The sequence below is a fragment of the Marmota monax genome, unplaced genomic scaffold (genome assembly GCF_021218885.2).
Source record: "Marmota monax isolate L192 unplaced genomic scaffold, Marmota_monax_Labrador192_F-V1.1 WCK01_AAM20220418_F8-fsc00014, whole genome shotgun sequence".
Lineage (NCBI taxonomy): Eukaryota > Metazoa > Chordata > Mammalia > Rodentia > Sciuridae > Marmota > Marmota monax.
The window spans coordinates 26,272,100-26,294,406 of record NW_026695222.1 but is presented as its reverse complement, the minus strand read 5'-3'; the positions used below and the strand labels follow the sequence as shown (position 1 = coordinate 26,294,406).

General features: G+C 57.4%; 1 protein-coding gene across 2 annotated transcripts in view; it reads right to left on the bottom strand.

Moving 5' to 3' along the window:
* Bmp7 (bone morphogenetic protein 7) overlaps window positions 1-12,690 on the bottom strand; it is a 69,237-nt gene extending 56,547 nt beyond the window's left edge. Inside the window, exon 1 of one of the 2 annotated variants that reach the window (XM_046433812.2) lies at window positions 11,751-12,690. In XM_046433812.2, coding sequence (XP_046289768.1) covers window positions 11,751-12,168 — 418 coding nt within the window. In that variant the 5' untranslated portion in view covers window positions 12,169-12,690. The remainder of the gene's footprint in view (window positions 1-11,750) is intronic. The other variant, XM_046433811.2, reaches the window with a different exon arrangement.
* Window positions 12,691-22,307: the final 9,617 nt, after the last annotated feature.

Sequence of the window (22,307 nt, the reverse complement as noted above, 5' to 3'; positions counted from 1 at the left end):
GGTAGGCACCAGCATGCGGCGTAGTGACGGCAGGCAGCCAGGGCTGGTGCCACAGGTCCCACGAGGCCCGTGGCCCCAGGGAACGGGGTCTGCACCACACCAGAGCCAGGCACCACATCCCCCCCAGGGGAGAAACCAGGACTCCAGCTCAATGACTTGCCCAAGGTCACGGGGTTGACCGGAGGCAGAGGTAGGATTCTAACCAGGTGGTCAGACCCAGCGCCTCAGTCCTGATGCCTACCTGAGCCCCTGTTCCCGGCCACACACAGGGAAGGGCCTGGACCAAGCAGAGGTGGGCACCGCGGGGGTGCCCACGGCCCACAGGGGACTCCTGGGCCCTCTCCAGAGAGAAGTGAGCCAGAAAGGCGAGCCCAGGGGGCCAGGCCACAAAGGACCAAAGGGCAGATGAAGTCACCACCACGGGTAGGGGACAGGGATCCTCAGGGGCCCACACTGACCCCTCCGGGCCCTGGGCATCAGACAGCCCCACAAATCCACTCTGCCCTGCGGCTGCAGAGCACCTGCACCTAGCGCCCCGTGTGTGGACTTCCTGTCCTCTCCCTGTGCAATGTCCACCTCCTTTTGACAGTTTATCACAAACTGCACTGGGCTCGCGGGCTACTAAACCAGGCAGCGGCTAAGGTGGCCCACAGCCGCGAACCACCGCCTGCAGGTCCCCTGCCTGGAGCAGCTTCCGCCTGAAGGAGCCGCAGGCCCGGAGGGGAGGTGGGAAAGACCCCCTCTGCCGCCCCTGCCCAGCCCCCCAGGACCCTGGCCCCAGGGAGCACGATGAGGGGGAGCTGCCCAGCTTCCCTCAGGGAAGGCTGAGGGGAGCCAGAGGGGCCACCCCGTGTGTCCATGATGGTCTTTCGGGCGGAAGGTGCAGGAAACCCCTGGGGTCCCAGGAGCGGAGGACAACCCGGGCCTCCCTCGGTCTCAGGGTGTTCCGGGCAGGACAGGGCTGCGTCCGTCCAGGGCTGCTGTGTCCACTGTGCCCCATCCCTCCGCAGGAGCCTCTCTTCCCGCTCAGCACAGGCAAAGCCTCCCCAGAGGACCCCAGTGGAGGGAGAAAGGCGTCCCCCAGCTCTGGTTCTCAGTGGGGGCCACCGTCCCCGGGTGTGACTGTCCCCAGGGCATATCTGCAGTGTCTGGCAGGGGTGCAGCTGGCGCCTAGGGCACAGGCCAGGGATGCCACTGAGCACCCCACAGTGCAAAGACACCCCACCCCACCCCCAGAACACCTGGCTAAAATGTCCCCTGTGACTTCCTAACAAGGCAGGCCGCTTCCAAGTCCCTGGGTCCCGGCCCCGTCCCACCTCCCCCCTGCCCCCTCCCCACCGAATGTGACGACGATGAGGAGCCGGGTCCAGTGGGCACAGGCAAGTAGCTCTGTTTATGGTTTCCTCCGAGAGGAAACGACAGGCCAGCGCCTCGGTCCCATAAACATTTACTAGCCCTGGAAGGTTCTGAGGCCCGCTGCCATTTTTTAAGGGCTTCTCTTTTGAGGTCAAGTCAGTCAGAAACTGGAACTTGAGAAGGGGATGATGGTGGGGGGCATTCACAAAGTTCAGGGCCAGGAGGGAGACGGAGACCCCCAGGCTCTCCCCACCCGTGAACAAAAGCTGCTTCCCGTCGGGCGTCTCACCAACGAGAGGGAGTTTTAAAGGTCCCAGGGCCCCGCGTGTGGGGTTCCCTTGCTCTCGCCGAGTCCCCGTCATGTTAATGGGGCTGAAGAGGGACTCACTGTGGGCCTGGGGGGCCCAGCACCCATGTCCGCTGCAGGACTGGCCCTCGTGCCCCCGGCTTTGGAAACAGCACGCCCCAGAACCTCAGGACACTCAGGCTGCGTCCTGCCGCCTCCCGCAGAGGGGTTTTCTGGTCTGCTGGGCCTGGAAAAGAATGCAGAGGGAAACCTCGCCAAGACCCAGGTGCCATAACCAGGGTTGCTCCCTTCTCGTTTCTAGAGGAGCTCTCTGTCTTGGGAAAGCTTTGGATTTATGAGGAAGTGGCAAAAACAGCACAGAGTGGTCCCACGTGCGCACCTTTCCCCAAGAGGCACGTCTTCCGTAAACAGGGCATTTGTCAAAACTAAGCAATCGGCACCGGCGTCACATCAGCCAAACCACAGGCTCTTTTCAGCTGGCACCAGTCTTTCCACTGATGTCCCTGTTCGGTTCCAAGATCCGGCTTCCTTCTTTTATTATTAAAAGAAAGAAAACTTGACAGGCCCAGACGGAGTCTGTCTAGGACCTCTCCTCACCCGCTCCCTCGCCCACCCCCCCAGAGGCTGCTGTCACCCTGGAGAGAAAGGGTCCTTCCACCTAGGCCTCCTGGCAGGTCCACCAAGAGCAGGCAGTGGCCTATGGTGCCCTGGGTTCGTGTTCAGGTGACGGATGTCACATTTGCTTTCTCTCAACCTCCTGTTTTGAGTCTACCTAGATAAATAAAGAGGAGGCCCATGCATCGGGAGCACTCTACGGCATTGCTCCCCAGACCTGCACCGGTTCCCCCTCCAGTCCCTGCTCAGGGACAGCAGACCCATGCAGGTGTTCCAGGGCACAGGGGAGGCCCTTCCTGTGTCTCTCCCACGCAGAGTCTTGAGGCCCGGATATTAAGTGCCCATCAACAGCTGCCTCTGGAATTTCCCCACGGAGGGGGTGTGAGGTGTACAGAGGGGCCCACACGTGGGCGGGCAGGGCCTCTGCCCTGACATCTATTTCCAAGCCATAAAGACAGAGGGGAGAGGCGTCATCACAGAAGGATGGGTGACCAGAAGGAGAGGGGGCCTGCTTATCTTCACCTCAGTCACCAGAACATTCTAGAGGCCAAGGTCATGGGAGGGGCTTCGTTCCCAGGGTCTCCTCCACTCCCCTCCCTGTTTGCACAGCCCCACCCGGTCAGGGGGACAGAGTAAAGGCTCTGTCTTCAGCAAGAGCTGGACTCACATGAACGCTGCCCGCCACACCCAACTGGGCTGCTGCAGACCCCACCTCCCGAGGACAGGAGGGACCTTGCTCACCCTCTTCCCTAGCACCATCCCCTACTGCAGTGGCTTAGGACATGACGGGGTCCAGTGCCCATGTCCGCGTCTACATCCAGCCACACAAGACCCTGTGTGGCTGGAAAGAGCCTGGGAGGCCCAGGCAGCCTAAGCAGGTCTCCATCGCGGGCGAAGGTGCGTCGAGGAGGAAACCACCCAGTCCGTCTGGAGGAAGCCGCCGTGGCCTGGGTCTCCAGGACCACACCGCACAGGGCTCCTGCCTCCGAGCAGAGCGCCTGGCCCAGGCTGAAGCCCCCTCTGCTGAGTGACAGGGCCTAAAGGGGCCAGGCATTCCCGAGCGGGAACGGAGAGAAGCTTTCCTCTGGAACCACGTGAGTACCCGTGAGATGGAAGCTTCCAGAAACACTGGTCTCCAAAAGGGGTATGAGTCCTTGGGGGAAGGCAAGAGGGCTCCATTGGATGCAGGAAAAAATTACAATTGTTAAATAAATACGAAAAATGACAGACATCATGGAAATCTACCAGCTCAGTGTCAACACGCTGCCAAGCTGAAGGCTAGACCGGGGAACAGGGACCTTGTCTGTGAAACGCAGGGAACAGCACGGCTCCCCTTTCCACTGCACCCCCCACACCTGCGCCCCGTGCCTGCCTGCGCCCAGTGACCGGCCCAGTAACCACCACCCTTCCCCCACCCTTCCCAGCCCAGACCGAAGTCTCCGGCCACCTAGAGCGTCATTCCCACCTGTTCCCTCTGGAGTCAAACCAGTGACACGCTCAGGACCCGAGCTTGCCCTCATTGCCCTGTGCCCGTGATGTGCCAAAGCAGGGGGCAGGGGGCAGGGGGCCACTCTGGGTGGATCTGTAACTTGACCCATGGAAACCCACCTCTGTGATCACCAGACACTGAGGCTGTGGGCGTCTTGTCACCACTTCAGTGATACTGACTAGAAAAGGCTCAAAAATCATCCAAATTGGGGGCCAGGCCTTGAGCTTGACGGTCGATCCCAAACTGCTAAACATGGAGTAGAAAGGAAGCCAAGGGCATCCCATCCCGCTGCGAATTTTAGGGACCACAAAGGAAATTAAACTAACACTGTTTGTTCTTTAAAACGGCATCTGTTACGACGCCACTCGCCTCTCGCCACGATCAGTCAGCGTCGTATTAATTCCTGAAGAATCTGTACGGCTCCCCTTCAGGACCCCTGCCTCATGGTCCGTCGTCACCGGAGCTTTATGAAGTAGAAAGGACGGCAACACGGCGTGGGACCCAGGTTACTCAGGGTGCACTCTCAAAGGTTCACTAGTGGGACGCAGAATCAGACCCAAAGGACACTGCCCAGGATGTCCTGGTCCCATCGACGCACAGAGAGCCGCCAGCGGGAGCCTCCTCCGCCAGCCTGAGCAGGGAGCGAGGATGTCTGGGAAACGCCCTCGGGGAAGAGACCCCGACCACAGGCCAGCGCACAGCCACAGAGCCCACCAGACACCTCAGGGGCGGTGTGCGAGGTCACCGGGCGCTGAGCGCGGGGACCCTTAGGTGCAGTGCCAGGCGAGGCGCTCAGAGCTTCTGTTTTGCTTTGTATTTTTGCCAAATGACATGAACGTCAGAAAGAGCTGGGATTACAAGACAGCGCAGGCCTCGGTCCCAGGCCTCAAAACAGGCGAGTCCTCGCGCTGGGAACCGGTGCAAGTTCTCATCCAGAGCCAAACTGAATTAAGGCAGACAGCAAAAGACTGACCCTGGAAAGCTACTGGGGAGATACAGACCTGACCCCTGCAGCCTGGACTCACAGAGTCAGATTCTCAGACAGCACAGGAGAGCGGAGGGTCCCAGGCAGCCGGAGAGAGCAGGCCCCGTGCAGGGCTCAGGCCCCGGAGCCACACAGGGCCTCGCCCTCGTCCCCCAGCCCTGCTGCAGAAGCGGTGGGCTGCAGGCACCTGCTCGGGTGGGAAGTAGAAGTGCTGGTCGCTCCCCGAAGGGAACGGCTGCGGCACTAGGACCGGTGTCCAGAAAGGGGCGGGAAGAAATTCTCAGTAATGCGATTTTTCAAAAGTAAGCCTTTTCGTTTTGGAATCACTTCCTATTCACAGGTGCAATGATAATACAGAGAGAGCTCAAGTGCCAACTTCCTCAGTTTCAGTCCTCAAGCCCTGAAAACTTGAAATGCCCATCGATGCTAAAATGGAGAGAGTCGGCATTACACTCTGTTCATCTTCAAAAGAGTTTGGTGTCCGTCTGAATTTCATCGCTCTCTGAAAGAGGAGGGAAGCGCAGTTTGGACACAACTGAAGGGCTACTTTCTTGACATCTTTAAAATAACCTGAGTAGCTTAACCTCAGTATTTTAAGAGTAAGTAATTCAAGACTGAAAAATATGGATTCACATATCAAAGCCAAGCTTGATCTGGCCACCCCAATAAGAGCTACCACTGATAGTGCCCTACTCTGCGCACCGGTGATACAATTTGCGCTTCTTCAGTATCTGTTGAGAAGGAGATTACGAACCAGCTTTTAGAAAGGGAGGAGACAAACTCAGAGATGTTAAGTAACTTGCCCAAGGTCACACAGCTAATAGGCAACCAGTGGAAACAGACACAAGGGTTTAAACTGTCTACAGAGAATCACTGTGGATGCCATTCCATTCTCCCTGCCAAACCACACCCACGGCTGTCACCAAGAACTTCCGTTACACGGCAGTGAAACCCCCCAACCCCCCACTCCATATATCACCCAGAATTAGCTGCAAAGTGTCAGGAAACTTGGCCAGGCAGCCCCAAGCATCGGCGAGGACTGGAAGCCTTCACTGTGAAGCCCTTTATAGAAAGCCGCGGTTGGCAGCCCCTGCGGCTGCATGGGAACAAATTAACATTGGCATTCCAAACACAGGAAAGGAAGGAAATTGGAAACACAGTCTATACTTGGCCAGGCCTTTGAAATACTGTACCATGCTACCGACATCAATTAATGAAAAGCAGGGCTGTGCTGAGAGGCTCTGGTTTGGAAATGCATTAACACACGTTAAACATGTTTGTACAGGAACCGGATTATAAGCACCCTGGCTCCAAAACAATAAAGCAATTACCCTAAAACTGGTGCTCCCTTCAGTCGCCATTAATTCAATCCACTCCACGCGGATCAGCGCAGGCTTTGCGCCGCTCCCCACAACGCCTTCCGACACCAATGTTGAAAGGACAGTGTGGCACACACTACCCTGGGCTTGACGTCAGGAAGTGTCAGACTCCGGGCACGCCTAACACCCCCATCATAAACACTCCCCCGGGGTGGGGGTGCGGGGCGGCTCTGGGGCTCACTGGCAGTGCCCTCTCACTTGGGGTTCGAGCGATTTTTTCGTGGAGAAGGTTAACGACGAAATGTCTGTTCCCCATTAAGAAATACCGAGTTGCATTTTTGTCAAATAGTATTTGTCAAATGCCATTTGCTGCAAAACCCGGAATTCCATCCCAGCTGAGCACAGAGCTCTCGGCAACTGGCTCCCATAACAGCCGCGGCTGTACACGGGATCATTTGCAGTGAGCAAGCCCTCCTGCCTGGATAAACGGTTGCAGGGATTGGGAAGGAAAACTCTGTGATAAATAGAGCACTCTGCCCCGGGCTGCCCAGCACGCAGGACCCACAGGCTGGCAGCACAGACTCACAGGCAACGCAGAGCAAGCACCCACTTCTCAGTTTGCAAAACTGCTAGGGGAAAGGATCTTAGACGGGTGAGGGGGGGTCCAGTATTTGACCTGCCAGGGAAAGAATCTGCCAATCTCTGGCAAGCCCAGCCTCCCCACGACTGGGCTCTGAAGACATACCCACCTGCGACCTGGCATCTGGGACCCAAGCCCCAGATGTCACCCGCGTCTCCTCCCTGCTCCATCATCCCGATGACGTCAGCCCTCAAGTCCACAACGATCTGGGATCCATCAGGCTGGAGCCGTTGGGGTGTGTAAAGCTAAATGTGTTATCATTTTCACCACAAATTAACAGTTTCTATGTAAATATTGGTATTTCCTCACCCCACGGAGGCAAGGGAGGCGCAATGGCACCAGCGCATTTGATTTAAACTAATTAAAAGCAGAGGGTCGTGCAACTCAATATATTGATTTTACCAGTGGGGCTTAAATCTTTCATAATAAGTGTACACAGCTGCAGCACTCCCTGCCACCAGCTCCAAGGCTAATCCTCACATTCCTCCTGACAATAACATGACAGGTCCCACACATCCCTGCCTGTGCCCTCACCCAGCGACACTGCCACAGCGCATTAAGACGAAGCTTTGCAGCAGCAACGCCAAGAAACCAGCGTGTCGACAGCCCCCCACTAACTCCCAGGACTGAACTCAAGAAATGACCGCAGCCAGCAGTTTGGTGCAAAGGGCTCCCCATCCCCAGCGTGCAATGCCTGGGCAGGCTGGGGAAGGGCGGAGGAGGGCAGCATTAGGACACTCTGATGCTCACCATGGGCCAAATATGACCTTACTGAGGGGGGGGGAGGGCGAGATATTAAAGCGATACGCGTGATCAATCAACTTACACGGGACTCTCCCTGGAATGAAATCATCACTTGCCTCCGAGTTCAGCGGACATGTGATATTCGCTCACATCGCAGGCATGCCGGTGGTCAGGGGATCGTCCACCAGCTGTGTTTATCTGGGCGAAGGCTTGATGTGTCTGCCGCACCAAGGTGAGGCCTGAATCTCAGCTCTCACCAGCTGCATCTCAGAAGAGCTTCCCTCTCTGTGGATGCAAAGAATCATCCCCCTTCGCTGCCCCGGAACCAGCTCTTATCTGGGCCTTTGGGTGGGACGAGAGCATTGACGACCCGGAGTTAAAAACCCAAACCATCCATCCAAGCTGGCATCCAGGGCTCAGGCGGACCTCGCCTTGATTCCAGGAGGCAAATACATAGAAGATCCAAAAAGTTCAAATCTGGGTCACATATATCCTTGGGAAAAGGGGAAGGGGGGGAGAATCTTTGATTTATATAAGCAGGAAAATGAGGTTTAAAAGAAGTGATTTTGAAAGGGTTACTAAAAACACAGCTGTTGGTACACTCCTGTAGCAAGAAGGAGAGGAAGAAAGAAGAGGAAAGCCTGTGTGACATCTATATTAACCTTTGGCTGCTTACCAGGGAGGGCCGCGCAGGGCTGGAATGCGGAGCAGCCCCTTCCAAATTCTAACACAAGCCAGGTTACAGCTGCAGATGCCTGCGGCCATGCGCGCGGAGCACTCCCTGAAGGACGTTTCTAAACTGTAACAGAATCTTTCTCTAATACTCTACAGTGGTAAGGCCTGTTCCGAAGGGGCAAAAGGAGACCTCGTAATGCCAAACACTTGTCAACAAAAAGGATAGCCAGATGGTATAAAGCAAAACTCAGAACTGCATGCCCTTCCCCTCCTCTCAGGCTGCATTAACAAAAGCCACTTTTATACGCTGACTCCAATAATGATAGGTTTCCAACTTTCTCCTTTTTTTTCTCCAATTTAGCTTCGAAGATTAAACAAATTTCATTCCTTCATAACCTGACCCAGAGATAAACACGAGTCGCACACCCCATGCCAGCCGGGGTCCTCAGAAGATTCCAAACAGAGCTAATGGGTTTCTCCAAAGAGAGAGTGGGGAGGACTCAGAGTTCGAGAGGCAGTCCGCAGGGTTGCCATCGCCTGGGGACTCTTTAAGAGAGGGTAGCCTGTTTTGAATTCCAAAATTAAGTCTACACAGAGGAGTCAGGGGCTTGTTAATCCAAACCAGTTTACAAATCTTGCCATTGAACTTAAGGGGGCCAGGCTGGGAGGAGGTGAGCCCCCTCCTGTAGCTCAGCTGGAGTCCCACAGGGCTTGCTCACACCCTGATCTTTGTCATGGGTGCAGCCTAAAGTTCCCACTCCCAGCACCTGGTTTTGTCGTAAAATCTCCCCTCTAGTTTAGATCCCGCTCAGCCTGGCAAAAAGCTCGGATTCCAAGAACGACTTATAGGAACAAAAACCAGTTTGGCTGCAGACAGAGGAAGAATAAAGGCACCAGGTCTGCAAAAGCCTTCAGAATCCAGGCAGGGGTCCCCAGGCAGGCAGCCTGGCCGGGCAGCAGAAGTATGCCGGAGGGGGAGGGGCAGCAGAGTAAGTCAGCCGCCCCCCCAAGACCCTCATGGTGGGCCCAAGAAATCCTCCCTATGGTAACAAGCCGGGGCTGGACACAAACATGTGGAACTTTCTCACTCTTAGGGACAACGTGAGAATAAACTTGGCCTTAGAAAACGTTGCATGTTGCAGGTCAACAGGATTGGCAGTCCCAGGAAAGACATGCCCTTCCTCAGCAAACCCAGCAGACTCATCCCACCCCCCACCCCTCTCCTAACTGTCACCCCCAAATCCCTCTTATGGAGAAATTTCAAGTCATGCACAACAGAAAGAACAGGCAGTTAGTTAAATCCTGGGCAGAAATTAAAGGCCACCCTTGGGGGCACCTACCGGAAGCCTCTTGCCAAACGGCAGCCCAGGTCTTCCCCTAACTAATTACCTTGAGTTTAGGGACAGAGTGGAAAAGAAAATAAGGTCAGTGTGTGCTGTTAAAAGCCACTCTGCCATCTAATTTGGAGTGATGTTCCAGAAAGCTAGACCTGAGAAAGTCAGGACCGTCCCACAAAGCCCAAAGCCAGCCCGACTGATTAAGAGGCTCAGACAAGCTGGTCTTTGTCCTTTCAAGATGAAAGAAATGGATTCAAAGGTGGTGTACAGCCAGAGGAGGAAAACCACCCAGCTATGGCCTGCCCAAGCAAGTCCCAGCTTGCTCCCAAAGCCTTGGGGGGAGCAACAGGCCCTGCCCCCAAAGTTCCCAGGAGTACCCAGTTAGCAGCCTGGTCCTTCTCTGGGATGCAGAGCCCAGGTCCCACCACACCGCAGGTCCAGAAGCACCAGGGCACTATTTGAGCTGGGTTTGCAGAGCCTGCTACAGAAGCCAGGGATTACGAATACTTTTTTAATGACCCTAGCCAGGCTCTGAATGCATCCACTGGGACCTGCTGTGTTCAATGAGAGTCACAGGACTTAAGCAGAAGAGGAGATGCCATAAATACACGCCTGCCCCCCCACCTCCCCCAGGAAAGGACTCTCCTCAACCCTGGCCTCAGGAGAACTACAGAACTCTGACATTCATTATTGTATTGATATGCATGTATTTAGAATTCTTCTTTCGTTTTGGCTATTGCTAATAAATACACAGGCTAAAATCTCACAAAGACAACAGCACGGACAATGAAAAAATCAGACCCAAGCTCCCACCACCCTAAGCCCCGCCCCCAGCCCAGTAAAATCTCTCTCCAGTTCACCCTGTCCTCTTCCAGTGGAGCAGGGATGATGTAGGAGAGCAAGTGTCACCTCACTAGCCCGCACTTTGTGCTTTCCCATACAATTTGGAAGACTGCTGTAAACTAGGTCATAGGGGGCTGCCTCATTCTTACCTGGTTGCTTTAGTGTCAACCTTCAGTTACTCTGGCAACTCATCCTCCCCCACCCCTTGCTTGCTGAACCTCATTTCACTATTTGATTTTGACTATTATTAAGGACAGACAATGGGCTCCCGCGAACCCCAGGGACCTTATCTGGAATGGAAGCCTCCAGGCGGACCCGCGCTTCCCGGAGCGCCCCCTCCACGCCCCAGGTGCCCAGCGTGGGGCTCCGAGCAACATTATTTCCAAGTTGACACAGCGCCCGTGGGCGTGTTTGCCTTCTTGACTTAGTTCGGGGTTTTCGCAGCAAGTTACACAAGTAGAATGAAAGAGGCTCAGGAAGCAGCACTATCCTCGGGCGCGTTATCTCGGAAACCAAATATTTGATCTTCAGTCCTACAGCGCGCTGCCGGGGGTTAGTTTGAGCGAGTCCGGTGAACATGCAGCAAAGAGGGAGGGGGAGCCACCCGGGCGCGCTGCAGCCCCAGCCTCACATCCCGGGGTCCTTGAGGCTGGGGTCGGGAACCAGGCCCCCCCAGCCACCCCCGCGGCGGCTGCTCGGAGATCCCGCGCCACTCCAGGGCTAAAACCCGTGGTTTGCGCGCCACACGTGATAAACGCTGAAAATGGATTCTGCCCGCCCGGGACCTATCATTAAATATTTAAAATAGCTCGCAATGGCAACGTTTCTTCCCCAGCTGCAGCCAAGAGAGCTGAGGTGGGCGCCCGGCGGCTGGGCGAGGGGCCGGAGGCGCTCGGGGCGCGCAGCAGGCTAAGGCGGACGCACCGCGAGGGAGCAGGTAGGGCTTGCCCGGCGGGGAGGGCAGTGCGACGCCCGCGATGCCCCGGCCAGGCAGGCCTCCGAGGGGTCGAGGAGGGGCCGGAAGGCAGCTTCGCCGAAAAGGGCCCTTTAAATCCAGGTAGCGCGGGCCGCGCGGGCCCGGGACAGCTCACATGACCCAGCCCGGCTCTTTGAACTGAGCCGCGGCGGGGCGGGCGGGAGCCTCCTGCCCAGGAGATGGGCCGACGGCATAATGCCGAGGAGACTTCGGACCGATCCCTTCCTCCTAGTAACCCCCACAGACCAAGTTGAGCCCGGCCCTCACTACCTGGGGTGGGGTAGGGGGGGCGCTCAGCTTGGAGTCCACTGGGGCCCGGGGTGGGAGACCCTCGGTCAGGCACTGCGGTTTTGCAAACGGCCAGGAATGGAAAGATGGGCGGGCTGGAAGTAAGAAGAGGTCCCCTCCCTGTCCCAAAGCGTCCCTGACACAGATGCACACCCCTCCCTCCTGCCCTCACTCACCGAGGTTGACGAAGCTCATGACCATGTCGGCGTCGGTGAGGAAGTGGCTATCTTGCAGGCTGGCCAGAGGGGGGCCTTGGGTACTGAAGACGGCCTTGTACGGGTAGGAGAAGCCTTGGCCGTCGGGCCCGCCGCCCTCCTCCACCGCCATGGCATTGTACAGGTCCAGCATGAACATGGGAGCAGAGTTGTGCTTGCCCTGGAGGTGGGGGCGCGGGCGATGGGGCAAGCCCAAGATGGAGAGGATCTCACGCTGCATCTCCCGTCGCTCCTGGCTGCGGAGGCGCCGGTGGATGAAGCTTGAGTGCACCTCGTTGTCCAGGCTGAAGTCGGCCAGGGCGGAGCGCAGCAAGAACAGAGGCGCCCAGAGCGCCACTAAGCTGTGTGGCGCCGCAGCGCGCAGCGAGCGCACGTGCATCGCGCCGATTCTACGCGCGATCCGGGCTCGCGGCACCCCGGCCCGCGCCGCCCCAGGTGGCAGAGCGGGTAGGCGGCGGTCCGCGCCGCTCGGTCACTTGCTGCAGACGGGCCCCGCTGCGCCCGCGCCAGACATGGCCACTCCCCGGCCGGCTGAGCTCTGCCCGGACCCCCGCCCCTTGCTCGGCGCTGGTCCGGGGCCCCTCGCCCCGCACTTGCCGGGACGCACCGCAGGGCTTGGAAACCAGCTCCAGCGAGCGAGCGAGAGAGCGAGGAGGCGGGCGCGGGTGGGAGGAGCAGCCAGCAAACCTAAAAGTCCGGAGAGCGAGTGCCGGGGAGGCAGAGAGGCGGCGGCGATCGAGCGCTCCTTCCTCCGGCTCCTCTCCCGCCCTCGCCCTCGGGCGCGGGCGACCCACCCTCTTCCGACCTCGGCGCGGAGAGCAAGAGCCCGGAGTCGCCCCTCCAGCCCTGCACGCGCTGGATCGCACGAGAGGCCGCGTCGGGAGCCCCGGAGTGGTACGCGCTGGGGCCTGGAAGGAGGAGGAGGTGGAGGAGGACGGGCTTCCAGGGCCCCTCCCGCGCCGGCGGCCTCCCACCTGCCCTCGGCCCCGCCCTCCCCCAGTTGTGCCCAATGGGTTCATTCATTCCTTACAGTGCGCTGGATAAATATTTACCAAGCGCCCACCGGGTGCCCAGTACCGGAACGATAGCCGAGGGGATGCGGAGGGAGGAATCCGTGCCGGCCCTGCCCTCCTGGGACTCGCAGCTGGGACAAGGAAGGAGATCTGAGCCGACCCACGGAGTAGGGCTGCGGTGGGAAAAGGAAAGTTGGGGGGAAGCGCGGGAATAGGAGCTGGCTACTAGGGAGCGGCGACCCTTGGCCCCGACTCGTCACTTGGTTCTCCCATCACTCCCCCTACTCCCGCCACTCGACCCCTGCACAGCTCCCCAACATAACTTGGCGCTGGCCATTCTCACGGCCTGGAACTCTCCGGGTCCCCTCCCCCGCCCAGGTGCCACTTCCTGCAGGAGACCTTTTCAGACCAGCAGAGCTAAGGTGGCTTCCTCCCCTCACCCCACGTACACTTGTTTTATTTTCTGTTATTTCTCTCACTGTCTGGAATGACGTCTTTGTCCTCCTGTCGCCCTCACTAGAAACCCAGGAGCTACCCAGTGATCTTGGTAGCTCCTGTGCTCGAGGTGCCTTGAACCTGGGAGCCACTGTGGCCACACAATCCATATCCATTGAGTGCATAAGAGAAATCTTTGTCCCCCACGCCCTGCCGGGCTTTGAGACCATTCCACCCACCCCTCAACCTGAGACAGGTCCCCCAGCCCACCCTCTCAGTCCGCCCCTTACCCTGCCTGAGCACAGCTTTTGCAGGTAGGGCCCCCCAGGGGCTGAGCCCAGAGACCTCCCTCCTCTTCCCTCTAATCTTCTGTCCATCACAAAGGACAATTCGCCTACCCCACCACGCAGACCCCCTCACAACTCAGAACTGAAGATCTCTGCTGTAGGGGACTTTGAGGGCATCACCACTCCATGGAGCTTGTTTCCTGGTCTGTAAGACTGAACCTCGCCCCAGGTTTGTCCTTGTGGCCCCCTCCCCAGAAGCTGGGCTTCCATGGAGAATCCTGGGGCAGGCTGACATGATCAGTGAGGGACTGAGCTTGGGAAAGGGGCTTTTGTTCGGGGACACTCTGGCTAGGCCTTTCTTGGGGACTGGAGCAGGAGGGCTGGGGAAGACATCCTGGTCTTTTACAGTTTCCTTGAGCAGAGGAAGCCTGCATGAGGCTCTGTGGGTGTCCCTTTGGGTTTTTCAGATAACATGGCAGCCTGGGAGGCTTGAGGCCAGGTTAGGAGCAGCAACCTGAAGTCTGCAGGTGCCAGCCATTCCTACATCGGCCTCAGGCTGGGAGACTCCACGGATTCTGAGCTCCTGGCCAGTCAAGGCCCACAGAAAGGCCCGCTCCCGCCCCACGCCCCTGACTTCTCCCTCAGCACCGAGGCTAGGCGGGGTGGCCCAGGGCCTGCAACTTGTGCAGCCGCCCTGGTCTCCTGCTGCACAGTCACCACACCGCAGTTCTTAATAAACAATGAATCAAGGACCCCATTTTCATTCTGCACTAGACCCCAAACATTATGTGGCCGGTCCCAGTGCCAAGTCCAGTGCTGGGCAGGAGGACACAGTGGAGAGTGGGCCCATGTGCGGCCTCCGTGGAGAAACGAGTTCAGGCCCAGAAGACGGAGCAGGAGCCTTCAGCACGGTTTGGGGACTGGGGCAGAGGTGTGCTTGTCCATCACCTTTCTCCAGAAAGGGTGCTGGAGCGGGCAGAGGAGGCACACCAGGTATGGCATTGTGCAGTGAGGAGATCTGACCCAGAGACTACTGGGGAGGGGCAGGAGTGTCACTGGTGTCCAGTGTCCATCAGAGAATGTGCAACTCAAAAGCCAGGGCACTTCAGCCTGTCTTAAGTGACAACAGGGAGGGGGAGGTGAACAGGGTGAGGTCATGGGGGTGCGCTGCCACTGACCTGCATCCCAGGCAGAGGATGTGGAGACATAGAGCAGGCCTGCCGCCCAGCCCTGCCTGTGCCCAGTGTTGGCTTGCCAGACAAAGAGATCGCTTCCTTCCAGAGCCTTCTCTGCCTTTTAACCCACCCTCCAATTCTTGTGGGCATCTCACTGGCAAGTAAGGCTGGTCCACTGCAGGGCAGCAACCCTGGGTGCTGCAATTTACATATGATTTACATATGCTTACCAGTCTGTCGGGGGCCAGTCTTGTCCTCCCTGAGCTTCAGGGAAGGCCTTGCAGGGAAGGCTCGGGAGTTCTTTGTGCATCTCCCCTGCGCCTGGCACATGGCAGGTGCTCAACAACTACCTGTTGAGTGAATGGCAATCAGCACAGGCCAACCTGAAGAAGGGAGGGGTCTGGGGTTGGCTGGGGCTGCCATGCAGGGTCCTGGCTAGGGAGACTCCCAGGCCCCTCACCCCCCTCCGAGAAGCATCTTTTCTCTGGAGACATGAGAGAGCAGGAGCTCTCCATACCCAAGCCCTGGGGAGATAAGGTTCCCTCTGAACTCCCGCACCCCCTCCTTAGCCTTATCTCCCTGTGATCACGCTGGGGGAGGGGCAGCTTCTTTCATTTTTCTGCTTCCTCCCCCAAAGAAGTCCCCAGAGCTGTGCCTGATGCCTGACCGTTGGGAATGCCTGTGAGCCAGTGCAGATGCCAACCTCAGGCCAGCACCGTGCTGCGGAGGGGCAGCTGGCGCTGGTGTGGGAGCTAGGGCACCAGGAAAGGCTTCAAGATTGTTTGGGGAAAGCCTTGGGTGGGAGGGGGCAGCCTGGTGTATTTCAGTTCCCCCATGGGGACGTAAAGCACCTGGCTCCTCAGGCTGCTGTAAGCTTCCAGAAACTAAGGGCACCGAGAACCCCCCTGGACAAATGCGTACCCCTTGGATAAGGAGGAATGCGTCCTAACGGGAAAGCCTCCTGAGTTTAACAGCCACAAAACTTCTCATGACAGTCTGCTTAGGGGCAGGCAGGAGCCAAGCAGAGAAAAGCCAAACTGTCCTGACTCAGAGGGGGTGCTCCACAAGGGCCCAGGGAGGTGGCACCAGAGATGAAAGGGCAATCCTGGCCTTCCCCTCCTCACTGTGGCCCCCAGCCCCCAGCTCAGGGCCGCCAGGGCCCAGGGACTCCCCCTGGGGCCTATCTTCTTTCCCCAGCAGCCGGCACACCCCCAGTTGTGGCTCCCCAGGCCAGGGCACCCAGCTCTGGGCTCCAGGGCCGTAATCCGATCTGCCCCAGTCTGCTCCACACCTGGGCCTGCCTCTGCCAGGATCAAAGATGGCCTGGAGTGGGGAGGGGTGTTATTGTGTCTGGGGCCCCAGCCCAGGGCCCACACCCCGGGCTCGCTGGCCTCCCAGCGCTGGGCGGGGAGTTTTCATTTCATCCATCATCCGTCACATCTTGCAGCAGTGATTTTGACCAAGTCAGCATATGTCTCCAAGGCAATAAAAAGAAGAAAAGAATTCTGCTGACACACACCGTTCTGCGAGGTGGGAACCTCATCTTCACCCTCGGAAGGCAGGACTCTTACTCCATCTGCGGGGCGAGGAGAGGGGAGTTCAGCCAGGCCAGGGGCTCTGGGGGGGGGCACCCAGCATAGCCAAGGGGGCCTGGGAGTCTACTCCCTGTGCCCACCCCACCTGGCCAGGGCCAGATGACCTGGACCTCTGAGCCAGCTCCTGCACACACTTGGAAATCCTTGTGTTTTCGGAAATCCTGCAATCAGCCAGGAAATCCACCCTGCAAAGGAAATTGTTTTAGCACACCTGTCACAAAATTCTCCATCCCGTACAAGGCCTTCACTGCACCGCAGATGCAGATTCCTGGTGCCTGCGCCTTCTGGGATGCTTTTTGCACAATTTTTTAAACAGTGAACTAAGAGACTTAACATCTTCCATTGGCCTTACGCACTTGTGGCAGTGGCCAGTTCCAAATGGATAACTCAGAAAGACAGGTGACAGACAGACAGATACATGCAGGAGTCCAGAGAAAGGCCATGTCACTATGGGTCTCCAGGGGATGGTGCACAGGGGAGCCGCGGTTTTGTTCATTACCATCATGGCCACTGTTCTTTCCTCTACTGGAGAAAGCCCAGTTTGGTTTGGAGCATTAACTGTCTTTGGATCAGTTGAGGAAGGAGCCCTTTCCTCTGCTCCTTCCAAGAGAGGACCCAGAGCCCCTGGCCTGCGGGAATCATTTGCTCCTTTGCTCCTGCAGCAGCTCCTGTTGTGATTACAGGTCTCCGCCCACGTCTTCCTCTGCTCCCAGTGGCCTGCTCTTCTCCTCACATCACCCAGAAGGCAGAGGAGAAGGCCGAGGTTCTGAGAGCGACCTGCCTCAAGTCCCACAACAACCCCAGGACGAGCCAGGATCCCAACCCACATCTGTCTGCACAGCCCAGTGCTCAGCTGGGCTTAGTGACCTGGGAGCCCCCAGGATCTGTTCAAATGCAGCTTCCCACAGGCAAGTTGTGGGAAGTCTGGGTGGGGCTGCCACTCTGCACTGGCCACCCGTTCCCCGGGGCTGCTGAAGCTGCAGTCTTCCCACCGTGTTGAGGAGCAAAGCTCCAGACCTCTGAGGTTACCACTAACAAACGGAGACTTCAAATTGAAAATCAAATATCCGCACCTCCCCTTCTAGATTGTCCCTCCCAAGTACCTTATAAGATATTTACTATTATTATCCACATTGGACAGGTGAGCAATCCCAGCTAAACACTGGAGGTCACCTGCCTGAAGTCACACTGATGCCCAGGGAAAACCCTCTGGTTCCAGGGCCTCCAAGACAGAGGGTGTGTCTGGCACATCTGCCTGTGCTAGCAGAGGCCTGTCAGTGTTGGATGAACGCCCACCATACCTCTGAGCCCCTCTCCCATCTCTCCTTTAGCGGAAGTCAGTCAGGCACCTCAACGTCTACAGGCATCAGTCAGGTAGCCAACACAGAGAGGCAGGGCCCACACTGGAAAGCCCGAGGAAGACATGCTGTCTCCTAATTCCACCGAAGGGCACCGTGGGCACAGATGCAATGACAGGTGGCAAGGGGTACCAGCCTGGATGATGGGGGGACCAGGGAACCTGGAGCCCTCTCCAATCTGGGCGGTGTGTTCAGGGGTGTGATTCCAGTGTGACCAGATGGTTCTGAGTGCAAGCAGCTGGCCACCTGAGTTCGAGTGTGACACCTCTCAACATTCCTGTGTTAACTCAATTTGGTTTTAACTATTACGTCAAAGAAGGCACTTCTACTGGTGTGGTTCTGCAAGTCCAGTGGGCCCCTGGCCTAAGGGGGGGGGCTCTGCTGGGCTTGAAGGATGGATCCAGACCCTGCCCCAGGCACCCTCCCACGCCCCTGGCCCGAGCTTGGCACTTTTCAAGGCAGCTGCGTCCGATTCCTTACTCAAGGGCACAAAGCAGAGGCGGAACAGGCCCTGGTGACTGCTCCACAAGACCCCCTCCCTGCAGAAACATGGACACCCAGAATTCCTTGTGGAGGAGCAGGAGTGTTCACGTCTCCCTCCTCCGGGACCGTGACATCCTTTCTTATGTTTGGGGATTCCCCGTCTTTGAAGCAGAACCTGCCCCCGAGGTAGGTAGGAGCTGAACAGGTGGGAGACAGCGCGAGCTATCCCAGCCAGCTCTGCCGCTGGGTGCTGGCCTGTGAGCAAGTCCCAGCCAATCAGAGGCGTCCTCCCGAGCTGCCGGTGCAAGCCGGGCAGTGACAGAGGCCATGCTCCCGGCCACAGAGGTCCCAGGCCTGCTTCTCTGGCCTTCCTGGGGTTCTGGGAGCCCCCCAAGAACCTTTGGTGAGCTCCTCTCTGCACCAGTCAGCCTAAGATGGCTGCTGCCGCCTGCAGGAAGGGGCCCTGGGCACGGAGCTGCTGGGGTGGTGAGAGTCCTGTCAATCAAGTTGACCGATCTCCCTTTACAGCAGCTTTAAGAAGGTTTTCACAGACACCCAACACACACACACACACACACACACACACACACAAACAGTAACCGAGCTTCTCTGGTTAAACCGAGCAGGGCTGGAGGCCAGAGTGGCCCACTTACTAGTTCAGTGTGAAGAAGAAATGAGTTTTTAGTCTAAATATGTCCCAAACAGCGCATGGGGCCTACTTACACTGCAAATTCATTTATGTGTATGTGAGGGTCACACTGAACAGCCTGCCTTTTATCTGGTAAGTTTGGAGGCTCTGTCCCCGCCCCGTCCCCAAACTCGACTTCTTTTATTCCCCTTTCTCTGCTCCCAGGAGTCCAGAGAAATCACTCTGGGAAGCGCTGCCAGCATCTCTCTCCCTGTCCCTGTATTTCAGGTGGGACAACCCCAACCCCACCCCACTCCCAAATTCAAGAGTGGGCGTGTGCCAGTTCCAGCCGGTGCATGTGATTGGCTCAGCACAGGTTTGATTCCATCCAGGCCAGCAAGACTTAACTTTAGAATTTTGCTGGGACTCCCGGGGAAGAGTCCTTCCCTTCCACAGGGGTTGCCAGGTCAGAGTGGTGGAAGCAGTTTTCCTCCCTCCAGGGAGAGCCCACCTGGAAAACAAGTGATGGGGACAGGGAAGCAAAAGAGGCAGCAGACCAACGGCATTGGTGAGCTCCTGGAGCCTGCTGTGCCTGAAGCCAGCCCTTTCTAGGACTTTTCAGTTCAAGCTGTCATGGGTACAACCAAAGTCCTGCGAATCTGTTGGTTCCGCTCTATCATTTTAGGAGGGGTTTTCTTGGGAGGGTACCAGGGATTGTACCCAAAGGCACTCAACCATTGAGCCATGTCCCCAGCCCATTTTTTATTTTTTATCCTGCACCAGGATCTCACTAAATTGCTAAAACTGGCTTTGAACTTGAGATCCTCCTGCCTCACCTCAGCCTCCCAAGGCGCTGGGATGACAGGTGTGTACCACTGCACCGGGCAAATTCCTTCACCTCAAAGATGGAGAAACTGAGACCTAGAGAGAACTTGCAGGACCCGCCCCGGTCCTGGAAACATGTGCCTCTTTCCCTCTCTGCCCTTTCCCCTCTTCTCTCACCTCCCTCGCTGGGTTGCAGCTCCTTGTTTTGTTTTTTAATCATCCTTTTCTGCCCTCTGTGGTTCGGCCTCTCACGCCTCCCTCGGTAAACCCTCGCCCTACACGGGTCTGTCCTGACTCACGTGGAAAAGGTGATCCTTAGGGTCAGCTGATGTGGGCTCCTGAGAGCTGGGGACCTGCCGTCGGGCTGTTGCGTTTGCCTGTACCCCCAACCCCGCAGCCTGACGCTGCGTCTCCCCGTCCTCCGAGGCGGCAGGCACACAGGCCCGAGGCTGGGCCAAGACGCACAGCCCTGTGTACTCGGCCACGCCAGCACTCAGACCCAGGCCGCCGGGTTCTCAGGCTCCTGACCCTTCCAGTCCCCCTCACAGCCAGCCCAAAGTTTTTATTTCCATAGCTCATATAAAGACTGGCCTCTGAACTGGGTTGTCAGGTTTAGCAGATAAAAATGCAAGACACTCGGTTAAATTTGAATTTCAGATAAACAAAGAAAAACATTTTAAGGACAAGTAGGTCCCAAATTATTGTACCTGAAATTCAAATGTAACCAGGCATCTGATATTTCCCCCGGCCCTTCTATACCAGGGGCTCCTCTGGGTAAAGCCAGAAGCATCAGCTCTGTCCTCGTTGCAGCAAGATGCTCACCCAGGGCCTTTGCATGCGCCATTCCAGCTGCCTGAAGCTCATCTCCAGCACCCACATCCCTCCTTCACCTCCTCTGGGTTTCTGCTCAGATGCCATTCAGTGGGGACACTTTCCCTTCCCACCTGCAGGAAACCACCCGTGTTGTCTTTTTCTCCATACAGCCTACCCCCACCCAAAATAGTAGTCACCTCTCTGTTGGTCATCCCTCCCCCCATGAATATAGGCATGGATTTTTTCTCATTGTGCACTACTGTGAGCACAATGCAGAACAGCGCCTCACACACAGTAGGGCCTCGACGGCTTGCAGGGGCAACTCGTGAACTCGGAGAGCATGCGCTGCTATCGGGAACGCTGCTCTTTCCTAGATTCTACCTTCAGAAAAGGTCTCCTTCGATGCCTCTTTGACAGATGAGGAAACTGAGGTTCAGAGTGGTTAGGCGGTCTGCATGGGGCTGTAGGACCAGGAAGCCGTGAGCCACACTGGAACGAGGTCAGCCTGACACAGTCCCGCCCAGTCCCTCACTGGGAAAATGGGCACGATGATGCTCCTTCCTGGGACGAGGTGGAGACAGCATGGGCCTCGGGGCTGTGAGCAGTGGCCACACATGTGACCTTGCCCCATTCCCAGGCAGAAATGATCAGCCAAGACGGTATCACTTCAGGGCCACCGTCCCGAGCTGGCAGAGTGACCAATGTTGTTGCTCAAAGCAAGACCAGTGATCAGAGTTATCAGACTCACTCTCTGGACCATTTGAGGTAGAACACTCTATGAAAATGAGGCTTTGTGAGTGGGACAAGTGGGGCCACAGCAGATGACAAGCAGGCTGGCATCATAAAGGAGCACGGGCCACCATGTCAAAAGGTATACTTCATGCACTTGACACCCTCTGATCATCACTGCCACTCTCTCATCTTTGAGAATGGTGACCTCCAGAGTTGTGCAGTGCACACCCTGGGTGCCTGGGCCCAGCTGCCCTGGAAGTTCATTCATTCATTGATCCATTCATGTGCACTTCTTATTCACACCACGTGACAGTCTCTTTTCAAGCCCTGAGGTAGCAGCCGTGGAAAGACACGCAAGGTTCCTTCTGTTTAGCTGAGGGAGACAGACAGGAAACAAATGAGGGACAGGAGCCACAGACAAAGAGCCAGGCAAGGGGCCAAGAGGGAAGGAGGCAGAAGGCCTCTCTGAGAGTCAGGTCTGGGAACAAGGCTGCCAGGTGACCAAGAGTCGAGGCCCAGGCTGGAACAGAGGCCCAAGAGAGCCCCAAGAACAATGGGCGCTTGGTCCAGAGACGCTTTCTGACGCGGGCTTCCCCTGGGGCCTGGTGGCTCCCAGAGCGGGGCCCCGCACGTCTAGGTGACACCACTGTGCCCCTCGTTCCTTGGGGGCAGTGAGGGGGCCTCGATCCTCGGCCCAGACACTGTGCTGCTGGGCCTCACCTGCGTCTGGTCTCCCCCTCCATCAGGCCTGCCCGGGCCCAGCTGCCCAGAGCGTCCGGGGGAGCCGGCTGCAGCGGCCAGGCCAGGAGCCCCTGCTGTCCCCAGACACAGGAGGACTCACAGAGGAGGGGGTGGCCCCCACCTGGACGTCCCGGGACTGCGGCTCAGGTCCAGGGTTTCCCAGTGGAAACCGCCCACCCCCCCAGCTCCCCTCCGGCTGCCCACTCCCACTCGGGCAGCGACCCCTGGCTCCCCACGTCCCCCACGTCCCTGGCCGTGTGCCCTGGCCTTGCTTTGATTCCCAGATGCCATGTGGTGGTGCTGGGGGGGGGCCAGGAACAGAGGGGAGCGCCACGGGCTTCAAAAGCTTCATTATAACCAGAAAATTCAATCTGCAGACGTTTGGTTCTTTCATTTCCAAGTCTGAAGGAGAAGGGAAGAAACCAGTGGAGTG